Source organism: Sitophilus oryzae, unplaced genomic scaffold, assembly GCF_002938485.1.
Source record: "Sitophilus oryzae breed Bouriz unplaced genomic scaffold, Soryzae_2.0 scaffold_172_pilon_pilon, whole genome shotgun sequence".
Taxonomy (NCBI): Eukaryota; Metazoa; Arthropoda; class Insecta; order Coleoptera; family Curculionidae; genus Sitophilus; species Sitophilus oryzae.
The window spans coordinates 11,181,370-11,194,195 of NW_022146424.1; the positions used below are offsets into that span (position 1 = coordinate 11,181,370).

Sequence of the window (12,826 nt, forward strand, 5' to 3'; positions counted from 1 at the left end):
GCAGACGTACTATATTTGTGTAAAGAACACTTGACAATGTTTGGCCGTGTCTTCACCGACGCACGGCTCGGACCCGTTACGGTATAGCGTGAAGCATCCTTTAAGCGCGAATGTGTTTAGCACGCATGTTTATGTGTGCGCTCTCAAGTCATGCGCGTTCACGTCATGCGACGAAAAATATTGACACTCGCATACGTGCGCTCTCAAGCCATTCTAATATTTTATTCTTCCGAAAGAATTTTTAGTTGTGTATGGATATGCCGATGTCGAAAGATCATATGAAGACTTAATAAATAATGTTCTAAATGCCAAAAAATCGGTTTGTCATATTTTATTTGTAAAATGTCCTATACGTTCCATAAACAACAACACGTATAAAGCGCTAAGTGCCGCGGCTATTAAATTGTATTGAAAAATAATTCTCAACTGAGACACCGCCCGTTCTTATATACATTGGTTATACAGGGTAAGTCTTAAATAAGTGCAAATATTTTCAGGGCTGGTAGATCTGGATAAAAAAACATATTTTTTCTTTGCCATTTTTCAAATAAGTCCAAAATAAACGAGATGTTTTACTTATATTTTTCGCTTAAATTTTGAGACCCACCGGATTTTTTTCTGTATTTGCATCCCGTTTTTAGTGGTGTAACTATGGTAATATCATCGATTACGGAATTACTCAGTGGGAAATTAACGGTGAACTAAATACGGTTTTTTAAAAACGGTTTTTACGGTTTTCTAAAATACAAAAGAAAATTTAAAAGAAAATGCACGATTTTCAGCATCTATTTTGCAAAAAAAACGTCTCATAGATGTCTCTCTCCTGCGGTCGAAATTTACCAATACTAAAAATATTTGCACTTATTTAAGACTCACGCTGTATAACAAAATAATGTTGTTATACGAAATAATGATTTTGACACTTAGAACATTATTTACTTCCTCTTTAAGTCCTCAATATTGTAACACTTTCGACTTTCATAATAATTTAGAATTAACTAATTATACAAAATGAGACTTAAATCAGTGCAAATATTTTTAGGGGTAGTATATTTCGATCCCACAAACACATCTATTATTTTTTTCTCGAAAAAAAAAACAAATTTAGAATTTTGCTCGGAATTTTGTGAAGAAAGTTTTGGATTTTTTTTAATTTTTAGTTCAAAAACATAATATCTTCATAATATGGCTCGTAATATGGCAACATCGATAGTTGATTAAATTTACAAGAAAGAAAGCCCAGAAAAAATCCAGTTGTTCTCAAAATTTAAGAGAAAAATCATTTTTTTTTAATTTTCCAAGTAAAACATATTTTGGACTTATTTGAAAAACGGTAAAGAGAAAATATGTTTCTTTTGTCGAGGGCCACCGATCCTGAAAATATTTGCACTTGTTTAAGACTCACCCTGTATATTCGATATTACCACATTTTCTATTAAATATGTACTAAAAATAAAACAAAATTATATTTTATTTTATATTATAAACAGTCTTTTATTGCTTTCTCTACCACAGTGGTCTGCAATTTAACATAATTTGTCATGATATCTAGAAACAAAAAGAACAATACACTTATAAACATTTATATTTTATGTTATGGCAACCATTCAGAATCAGGATCGATAGTTTTAGAGTACTGCGATTTAACTTTTTCGCTGGATTCTTCTGACTTGTCACTCACCTTATGATAGACGTCTTTGGCTTTTCCTGATATATACTCGACACCATCACCTACAAGAAATAGTAATCATAATCATAAACATGATATAGCAACTTGCAAAACGTTCGAGAAATTTTAAATTATTCAGTACGACCAGCACGAAAGCTTTGACAGTTAGTTTTCACCGCTTAATAAACACAACTATTGACGATAAAAACAGCTTTAAGAGAGAGCTTCATTTTGAGCACAGCTTATTTAGTACCGGCTGGTTATCAGTATCATGCTTGTATGATACTGATCATTCATTCAGTAATAACTTGATTTTGAGTTTCCGCGTTTTACCTACAGCGCTTACTCTCGTCACAGATTAACACAGATTTATCAGTAAGACGGAGAAATTAAATAAGACAAGGATGCATTTGATATTTGATCCCTTTAAATATCCTATTTAAAGGGACCGAATACAAAGCGCATGCATGTGATTAATCGCTACTACTACCTTTGTCAGGGGCGCATATACGGGAGGGGTAATGGGGGTAATTACCCCTCCCAGGAAGAAATTTATAAATAAGAAAATCTGGTACTAATTAAAATTGTCACAAAATAAATTAATAATATCAATCAAAATAGAAATCCAGAGCAATCTAAGTTTATTTTTTTTCCATAGTCACAATATCTTTAAGCGAAAATTTAATTGAAATCTATTACCTGATTTAAATATTGCCACTACCCCTCCCAGACTCACTCTCTGGATGCGCCACTGACCTTTGCTACTACTTCTACTGCCATTACTCGCTGACGAGTATTTGACACGCATCAAAAGACGGTTACGCAATGCGTTTTCTTTCGTGAGCTTTCCTGTGACTGAAAAGCCCGATACGTGATATTATCTCTCTTCCGCACTCCGGACATTCAAAAATCTCATTGCTTTGTTGCCTTTTTACTTTTGGTTGTCGCTGTTAACTGAGTTTACAATTCTTCTCCATTGCATTCTATTGTGCGCTGCTTCTTCCCACTCATTCTGCATGTTAATCCCCTTTAAGTTTTCGTGTAAAATGTCCTTGTACCTTTTGAGTTGTCCACCTGGTTTCCTCTTACCGTCTACAAGCTCACCGTAAAGCAGAGATTTTGATATGCGGTTTTCTTGCATTCTGCATACGTGACCAGCCCATCTTAAGCGAGATTTTGTAATCATGACTTCAATGCTCTCGCAGCTAGCTTTTTCAAGGACCGATACGTTTGAGACTTGGTGGAACCATTTGATTCTTATGAGTTGTCTAAGGTGTTTCTGTATGGTGTTGCTACAAGCTGTGCCACAGATTAAATATTATTTCAATTGGGAATAATTCTTTCACAAAAGCAACAATGCATTCGAGAAAAAAAAAGAAGTCTGACAACGCCATAGTCCTATTAAAGGTCCGAGGTCACGGCGGCGTTTATCAGCAAGATGAAATAAGTGCCACATCCTAAGTTAATCTGTGCTCTCATAGATATGATGCAGGCATTTAGGGTATCAATCTCGATCTTTTTGAAGTGAAACTTCTTTACGTGCGATAGGAGTACAAATTCAAGGCCGCGACACACGAGCTAGCGTCAGAAAAATGGTAACGATCTAGGAGCGTCGTATAACTCTGGCGCTATGTGAACTAGGGGGCTGAAACTCAGACAAATGGCCAAAACTCACTGTTTTTGCTGCTTTTTCGCTATCTTTATAGAAAGGTTCTAGGCCTAGGAATGGATGGCAGTGATGATACTTTTTAGTCATTGCATCTACATTGGCTTTACGCTTGTGAACCTCATGCCATTCCTACGCTCTGAAACTTCGTTAAAGCAACTGAGATTCCTGGCATGTGTACTGACTCCTGTGATCTGACTGTTGGCATGTATATGTATAAGAAGCAAAACAGGTGAAACGCGAATACTCAAAAACAATCGGATATGGTACTAAAGTACTGAATAAGATAAAGTAGATACGCTGATATATGTTCTAATCTAGGATTATTTTTATTTACCAATCTTTTCTCCAGCTTTTCGAATAACATCCGCAGCACCTTTAGCTGATACAGAGTAGTCGTTGATTTTAATGTTCACACCTTCCGAGGCATTTTTAGGGCAGTCGATTTGCTTGATGAGCGACAATTCAAAGGGATCGATTTGGGATGATGACAATCTAGACCTAATCTGTAAACAGAAAAACATAGATTAGCTCAGTGGTTCTCAAACTGCATAATACGTTGTTCCAAAATTAATAATAGTTAAATCATTAACAATCACAACAAATTTAATTTTTTTTTTCAAAAAAGTCCTATGTTTTTTTTAAATTTAATATTCTTTTAAATAATAATATCTTTATGGCGAAGTCATAGTTTGAAAAAGTTAAATGTATGATCTCGTTTGTTTAATTATTTTTTTATGTATACAGAGTGAGTCTTAAATAAGTGCAAATATTTTTTATTCGTATTATATTTCTACCCCGACACACGTCCATGAGTTTTTTTTCGCAAATTTTAAATTTTGAGTTAAAAAACATATCTTCATAATATAGCAAATAGCAACATAGTTACAGTAGATTGAATTTACAAGAAAGAAAACCCAGAAAAGATTCATTGGTTCTAAAAATTTAAGCAAAAACATTTTTTTTTTATTTTCAATGTAAAATAACTCGGTTGTTTTGGACTTATTTGAAAAACCGTGAAGAGAAAATATGTATATTTTATCGAGATCTATCAGTCCTGAAGATATTTGCACTTATTTAAGACTCACCCCGTATTTTGTCTAGTACACACATATATGGCAATAAGTTTCAGGAGGAGATATACCTCCTCACAACGTTAAACATTTTTGTCGGTTAAGCAAGTTTGTTTTACTAGCAAAAATCCACTGTCAAACCGATTTGTGGTGTTTACAAAATAATAACTTTTTTACTTTGTAAATATTCTTCCAGTGGCGAAAATCCCGGTATTTCTTTCAAGGAATATTCTTTTGCTGGAAAGACTATACTTCTTACCTTGTCGATGAACATTTTATCGAGGGTCCTGGTTCTGGACAATATAGTAGCCGATTGACGATTGGCAAATGTCAACTTTTGACAGGTAAAGATTCCAGCATAATTATCGTAATCAGTCATAAACACTGTAAACGACGATTTCCCAGCAACACCTACAGAAAAGAAAATGATAATTCAAAAGCAAATCGTTTTTCTCTCAGTTTTTGGATGTGATCTCTCAAAACCGTTCCTTCTCTTCTTGGACAGACTGTACGCATAATGAGAATATTTAAAATTAGATTTTCCAGACCTGATTTTTCCAGTTCATCAGTATACGCTTTAATATTTTTGCTTAAACTGCAATTTAAATTAATTTTTGCTTCAATCTTGCTTTATAATAATATATATTTTTTTTAATTTACTTTTTAGTTCAAACTTTAGTTTTAAATTTAACTAAATTTGTTTCTATAAATTTTGGAAAACGAGCCTAACCACTACCACCTAAAGAAGAAGGCCGCTATCTTACGCATGAAGTACTTTGTACCTTATACACTGCATTATTGGATATAAACTTTGATTGCATAGAATCTTTCATAAATAAGTTAATTATATAGAATTGAAAAAATAAACATAGATTGAATGAAAACATAATATACAGGGTGTCCCAGAAATAAGTGCAAGTCTTTTAAGGGGTGGCAGGTCTCGATAAAAGAAACATATTTTCTCTTTATCGTTTTATTTTGTATTATACAGGGTGGTCCGAACTGTATTCCGGAAACTTCGGCAGCACATTCTGCAGATAAAAACAAGTAAAAAAGTTCGTATAAATGTATGTCCTAAAATGCTTAGTTTTGGAGATACAGGGCGTAGAATTTTCATTTGTATTCCGATTTTTTCCAAATAATTTATGAAGTAACATCAATATTTTGATGAAAATTAGTGTCTGGGGGTTTTTTGACATGAGAAATTTGATTTTGATGTCAATATGACTCCTATTTGTAGGGGGTTTAGGTTTAGGACATGTGTTTTAACTGTTTTGAAGAGTAATAACTTTTCGTCCGAACCTGTATAAAACTACTGAGTAAAAAACTATACATTTGAGAAATTTTTATTTTTTTAAATTAATCATAAATTTTTCTGTGAAAAAATGATGATAAAAAAGATTTTTGTGTAATTTTTAGTAAAAAAACATTTAAGTCTAATAACTATTTAGTCAACACGTTTAATTTATGTCAATGATGAATGATGACAGGTATTGATAATTTCGATTCTAAATAACTAAATATCTCGAAAACCGTTACTCGGGGCGATTTTTACCAAGAGACCTTTTTTACGTAAAAACCGTCCCAAATGTATATTTTTTACTGAGTAGTTTTATACAGGTATGGACGAAAAGTTATTACTCTTCAAGACAGTTAAAAAATATGTAGGTGGCGCCCTCTACAAGTAGGAGTTATATTGACAACAAAATTAAATTTCTCATGTAAAAAAACTCCCAGAAACCAATTTTCATCCAAATATTGACGTTACTTCAAAAATTATTTGGAAAAAATCGAAATAAAAAGGAAACTTCTACACCCTGTATATCCGAAACTATTTTACTAAGCATTTTAGGACATACATCTCTAGGAACTGTTTTACTTATTTTTATCTGCAGAATATGCTGCCGAAGTTTCCGGAATACAGTTCGGACCACCCTGTACATCGAGTTATTTTACTTTGAAAATTTCCAAAAAAAATATATTTTGCTGAAATTTTGAGAACCACTGGTTCTTTTCTGGATTTTATTTCTTGTAAATTTATTCTAATACCAATGTTGTTATTCTAATACCAATGTTGTAAAATTATTCTAATACCAATAATATGTTGCCATATTATCAAGAAATTATGTTTTTTAACTAAAAACTAAACAAAATTCCAAAAAATTTCGAATTTTCAATTTTTTTTTTCGCGAACAAAACCTCATAGATGTGTTTCTGGGGATGAACTATACTACCAGTTAAAATACTTGCATTTATTTCTGGGACATCCTGTATATATTACACAAAAGTTTATTATTAAACGTTAAACAAGGCTAGGGACAGACAATCAACACTAAGGACCATTAAAACATAAAGAAGATTATAGGCCAAGTAATGACGTCTAGGGCTTGAACTCGCCAATATTATCATCGTTTGTCATTACCCAGCCGTCTTTGACGCCGTTTTTTTCTCGATCGTATAATACCATTATATATGTATAATAATATTTTTTTCCTTTTATTCTTGGCTTTAGGTCGTTGGGGTTGCAAAGATGTTACTAGATTTTGTTCATTATTTTATTTTATGACGACGTTTCGACAGTATATGTCTTTTTCAAGTCTCTTGAACGTAGTTTTCTCTTGAATGTTTTATACAGAACGGTCTGCTAGAAAATACATAGGTGCTCTATACTAAAGTGTGATGTCCAAAAACAATTGTGTGTTATTGTGTTTTGTCCAGTTTTAACAATTTTTAATTCTGTAGGAATCTACGTTAAAGAGACTTGAAAAAGACATATACTGTCGAAACGTCGTCATAAAATAAAATAATGAATAACATCTAGTAACATCTTTGCAACCCCAACGACCTAAAGCCAAGAATAAAAGGAAAAAAATATATGTATACAGGTGAAAGAAACGAAACAAAAAAAAATGTATAATAATATAGTCTGTTCAACGAGATGATACATAACAGTGACACATCAGTGACAGTTGTTGGCTGTCATGTTAATTCCCAGTAAATTGTAAATCCTTCCCTGACTCGTTGGACATACTTTATTTCTATTTAATACTTACTTAGCGGAAAGCTGACGGTCATTTTAGCTGGCACTGCCGGATCGTGTACCTTCAAAGTACCTCTGTAATGGTAGCCGTGTTTCAAAGGTGTAAGTGCCAAGAGGAAGTGTTGACTTATCTCTTCTATGGTGTACTCAAACGGTTCGTCTGCTTGCGTGATATTGTAGATGATACAGGAGCTGGCGGTACTCGTTTTCTCGATAACGTACCATATTCCTAGCATCTGTAGCACAAATGTATGAGAAAATTATTTCGTAAAAACATTGCTAATTTAATTTTATTATTACACCCGGATGCAAAAAAAACAACTTTGGTCAATTTTTGGCCAAGTTTTTTTTAAATGTTATATTTCTTTTATTTTTAGCCATATTTGTGTGGCGTTTTTAGCAAATTGTATAAATTGTATAACTCGATGAATTCAGTTCATAACAGTTCGAAATTGGCTATAACTCAGTCATTTTTCGAAGAAAACATATTATAGCTTACATCGCTGAAAAGCTTAAAAAATTGCGCTTTTTATGAAGTCATGGCCAACTATGGTTTCCATTTAAAAAAGCATATGTTTGTGTCATAGGTCAAAAATGACAGGCTTTAGAAAAAAAACGAAGGACACAATCTCATTAAGGATGTGATTATCTACAACTTTTATCTGAAAACTTTTTGTCTAAAATAGCTTATAATGGAATTAGGGACAATTTTTAAAATAGCCGAAATTTGTTTTTTTCGAAATATCTAGTAAGCCATGAACTTTTTCAAAAATCTGAAAGGCGCATATTTATGACAAAACTGCAATTCTTTCCCCATTTAACCGACTCTCTATCTTCAGTAGTTTCCGAGATACCCATAGAGAACATCGTAGAAAACTCACCCTGTATAAATATCAACTTGGAGCCTGCAATTTCTCAAGGGTTGACAGGCCAACTTCTCAGGGGAAGAAAATTTAAGTGTTTGTTTTTCTAATTTTCCATGTTATCTTTTGCATTTTTTATGGATATTTGTTATTACTGCTATGTTTATATTTGGCAAAACAAATTAAATAATTGGCAATATGTAAAATCAATACATATTTTAAAACAATAATCATAAACAAATTTAGAAAACGTATGACGCTCAATTTGAAAACTTATAAAGCAGCATTATTTATTTAACCTCTATGGGAATTTTCGAAAAAAGAAAAAAAAAACTTTGAACCACACAAATTTAAGAAAATATAGTTATCTATACTGACTAACCAAAAGTTATTAGTCTTACGGAAATCCCAGTATTTACTTATCGAGCCAAAGAAGTTGTTTGTAAATAAATTTTGAATTTTGAGTTGAAAGGTCAAACAAACGATTTTATCAAAATAATGCCCCCTTTTAGTGTACAGGGTGTCCCAATTCGAGCCTCATTGGAATCTCAGAAACTATTTAAGAAGAGATTCAAGGTCGGTTAATGTGAGGCAAAGCAGCGCAATTTGACGCTGATCAAAATGTTACCTTATAAGTTAAAAAATTCCGAATAGTTCCAGAGATTTTTGAAAAAAAAACAAATATATGCTATTGCATATTTACTTTTTTATGGTTCTATTTGATGAATAGATATAACAAAATAAATTTGATATTTTCATTCTCTTTTTCAAACAATCAAATTTTCAAACCGATGCGACGGCGACGTTTTGGTTTTGAAATACCATCATCAACTTTCCCTTTTGAAATACGGTTTAAATACTTTTAAGGTTTTTCTAGTTTGATATGATCTCGTGAAATGATAAAATGTTAAATAAATTAATCTCCTTATTTCGCTAATATACAGGGTGTTCCAGAAATAAGTGCAAACATTTTATCTGGTATTATATTTCTGCCCCAGAAACACGCCTATGTTTTTTTTTTGGTAACAAAAATTCTAGAAAGTTTTATATTTTTCTTGATATCATCCGAAAAATTAAAAAAAAACTTTTTAGTGCCACTTGTTTATTCACCTGAGCTTTCGAATAAGGTGAAAAACTTGGTGAAAAATCTTTAATAGTCGGTTATCGTCAGCGGTTCTCAAAATGCTGCCACTATTTTTTAAAAATTTCGAAGTAATATAACTCGGTTATTTTTAATTTATTTTAAAAATGGTAAAGGGAAAAGATGTTTCTTTTGACCAGATCTACCACCCTGCACCCATTAAAATAGCTGTATTTATTTCTGGGACATCCTGTATAATCAATGTATCGGAACATTCATGCGCAAATATCTTGAAAATCGTTCACCGTTTCGACCTAAACGTATATAAATATAATACAAAAAAAAGTCCCAGCTATACTGTATCTATAAGGATAAAAGAAGTACCACCAGTGGTACTCTCTACACCAGTGGAAAGTACCCTTTCAGGGCTGTTACGGAATTTTACACTATCGTCATTCACTTTGTCATTAAAATGTGTAAGAGTACCAAATTTCAAGAAAAACGCTGTAAAGTGTTCTTAAAAATAGATAAAATATATTATTTTTATTTAATCTTTCAAGGGCCGTAACTTCTTCGAGAAGCATTTTAGCACATGTTCATAGGAACTTTTTATTTTATTTTTATCTGTTGAATCACCCACCGAAGTTTGATACACTATTTTTTGACACCCTGTATAATTTTAATTATTTGAACGATTATTAACGATTATTTGACCTGTATAATCTATTACCTTATAAATAATAAAATTTAAATCTATTTTTTATTTTTCTATTTACATTATCATTAATATTTAAACTTAGCTGTAAAGTAGTTAATTATGATATAAAGAATGTGAAAAAAATCAAATTTTTTATGCATTCTTTAATAAGTATTAAATAATTTAATCTCTGGACTGCTGTTTTTTTAATTAAAAGCCTAAAAAAGATATAAAATATTCTGTTCTGTCTCTGGCTATATTTACATTTAAATAACCAAATTATCACACGGAAATCGTTAATTATCTTTTATTTACTTAAATAAAGTAAAATTTATTTTTTTAAAAAAAATTACCGCATGCAGAGTTTTTTAAATATGCTGATTAAATAATATAAAAAAGCCTTCGTGTCTTTTTTAAAAACGTATTTTTTACTTACCCCTTTCATATTAAAATTCGATTGTGGTTCAATCGTAGGACAAGTACCCAAATGATACGAGTGCATTTTGGCATTCTGCACGGCCAAAATTAACACAAAACTCACTAAAATCCATCGACACATTTTTCAATTTTTATAAATAGTCCTTCACTCAATTTCAATCCGTACTCTACAAGTTCTTCTATGCGACTAAATAATTAAATTAAACAACAATCTAGTTAGCGGTGTTTAGTGTGACGTATCGAACATAAAAATAAATAACTATATAATGCGATTTTGACAAGAAGCAATAATGCGATGACTCAGCGTTAACCACTATAGCCTGTTCTTGTAAAGCGCGCCTTGAAAATATACACACATAGATTTAAATGATTCAAATTTATTAATTTACAGCGCTTAATATATGATAAAAAGCGAGGATATGATCAATTAAGTGACCCAAGCGATTGTACGGGTCAGATTGTTCAAAGAATCGGTGATAAGATTGAACTCTAGTGGGAATACGAAGAAATGAGCCAGTAGCGGGCAAAGAAAACTACAGATTTATTAATATGAAATACAGCGTGACCCGAAATAATGAAAAGAACATCACAATAAGCGTGGAAGCTTAGCGTGGAATTAACATATTTTTTTTAAATTTTAACAGGAATTTAAAATAAATTTTACATCTATGACTAGTTGATATTTAACAAACTGCAGTTTTAGAACTGTTATTTACAAATAACAGCTCTATACAGTTATAATTTCTAAAAAATAACAGGTATAAAAATATCAGTGATTTGGCAGCATTGGCTGGCGTTGGCGTATATATTATTATGTAAAGTCGAGATCGTTGGAACTGTGTCTATTATATTTAAATTCAGAAAGCTTTAGAACTGTTATTTAAAAATAACTAAAAAATAACAAGTATAAAAATAACAGTGTTGACAGAGATGGCTCGTGTTGTGAAGTCAAGATCGCCGCCTTATCGTCGCTATTCTATCATAATACGACAGCGTTAGAACTGTCATTTAGAAATAACAGTTCACAAACGAATAAAGAAATAACAGTTATGAAAAGCAACGGTGAGTTGACAGCGATGGCTCGCGATGTATAATCAAGGTCATCGCAACAGTTGTTATTTCTATCTAAAAATATGAGTATGTATTTCTGAGTTATGTGTTAAGTCGCAACAGGTTTATATCTAGACCCTTCTATATATTAAAATTGAGAAAGCGTTAAAACTGTTACTTAGAAATAAAAGTTCACAACAGCTGTTCCTTCCTAAAAAATAACGTTAGTATAAAAATAACAGTGCGGCGTCAGCGAATTGTTGCTATTAAACTAGAATTTGGAAAGCGTTAGAACTAATAACTATCAACTATATAATAACTGTTATAAAAATAGTTATTTGACAGCTTAGGTTAGCGATGATGTGGTGAAATCGTGATCGTAGCGACTGACTTATATGCATATAGTCACTATTTTAAGAATGTTTAGAGAGTGTTAGAACTATCACTAAACGTTCTCTAACCCAGTGTGAGTACATATTATCAAAGTAAAACCTCTAAAGACGGGTAAGGGGACAAATAACTCACAATCTTTAAGATGTTTATTTAAATTTAAATGCTTCAAAAAAACAGGGGGCGACATTATTAGCAGGGGGGCGACATTATCATTTAAAAATAACAGTTTATAAATTGTTATTTCCAATAAATAACAGCTATGAAAATAACAGTGCCTGAAATGTGCGTTGTGTCTCGGTTTTATCAAAGGTTTTATCTTAAAATTTAGAAAGCGTTAGAACTGTTAATTGAAAAATAACAGTTGTTGCATCTCAAACATGTCTGGTATGAAGTATTAAAATAACAGCGCGTTGACAGCGATGTAATTGCAATATAAAGTCAGGATTTTCGCACCACCAATTTTACTAGGGGCTTTTAAGTAATACAAGAGAAGAACATTATTTTATTTTTTGTTTTAGAAACGGGTTTGAGTTAGAAAGGCGGTAAATAATTTACTTATCTGTTACGCTACTGGTAATTGCCATTAAAAATATAATAATAATCTACGTTCTAACGAAGTGATTTCTTATTACCAATTACGGATTTGTTGTACAACGAAAGAACTTCTGACTGATTTATCACATATAACAAACATTCCATAAAAGTATTAGATATGAATCACACCATAAATACCTTATTTAAGGTTCAAAGTTCGTGTTATTTTCTCTGGTTATTGTTTATTTTTGTAGAAGCTGCTATAGGATTTCAAAATAATTTAATTTGTAATTAATAAGTCACAATTGGGGCTGTGGATGTT

At 31.8% G+C, this 12,826-nt stretch overlaps 1 protein-coding gene across 1 annotated transcript; it reads right to left on the minus strand.

The window, feature by feature from the left end:
• Positions 1-1,470: 1,470 nt before the first annotated feature.
• On the minus strand, positions 1,471-10,916 carry LOC115881616 (apolipoprotein D-like). Its single transcript, XM_030899169.1, has 5 exons — positions 10,526-10,916; positions 7,462-7,684; positions 4,668-4,819; positions 3,673-3,841; positions 1,471-1,731 (listed from the first exon to the last, which is right to left on the minus strand). The coding sequence occupies exons 1-5, from the start codon at positions 10,646-10,648 to the stop codon at positions 1,595-1,597; spliced, it is 804 nt and encodes a 267-aa protein (XP_030755029.1). The 5' UTR covers positions 10,649-10,916; the 3' UTR covers positions 1,471-1,594.
• Positions 10,917-12,826: the final 1,910 nt, after the last annotated feature.

Coding starts and splice junctions, on each gene's coding strand:
- LOC115881616 (XM_030899169.1), bottom strand. CDS start 10,648: ATGTGTCGATGGATTTTAGTGAGTTTTGTGTTAATTTTGGCCGTGCAG. Junction 7,685..10,525: donor CGAATTTTAATATGAAAGGG/GTAAGTAAAAAA, acceptor TTTGTGCTACAG/ATGCTAGGAATATGGTACGT. Junction 4,820..7,461: donor GACCGTCAGCTTTCCGCTAA/GTAAGTATTAAA, acceptor TCTTTTCTGTAG/GTGTTGCTGGGAAATCGTCG.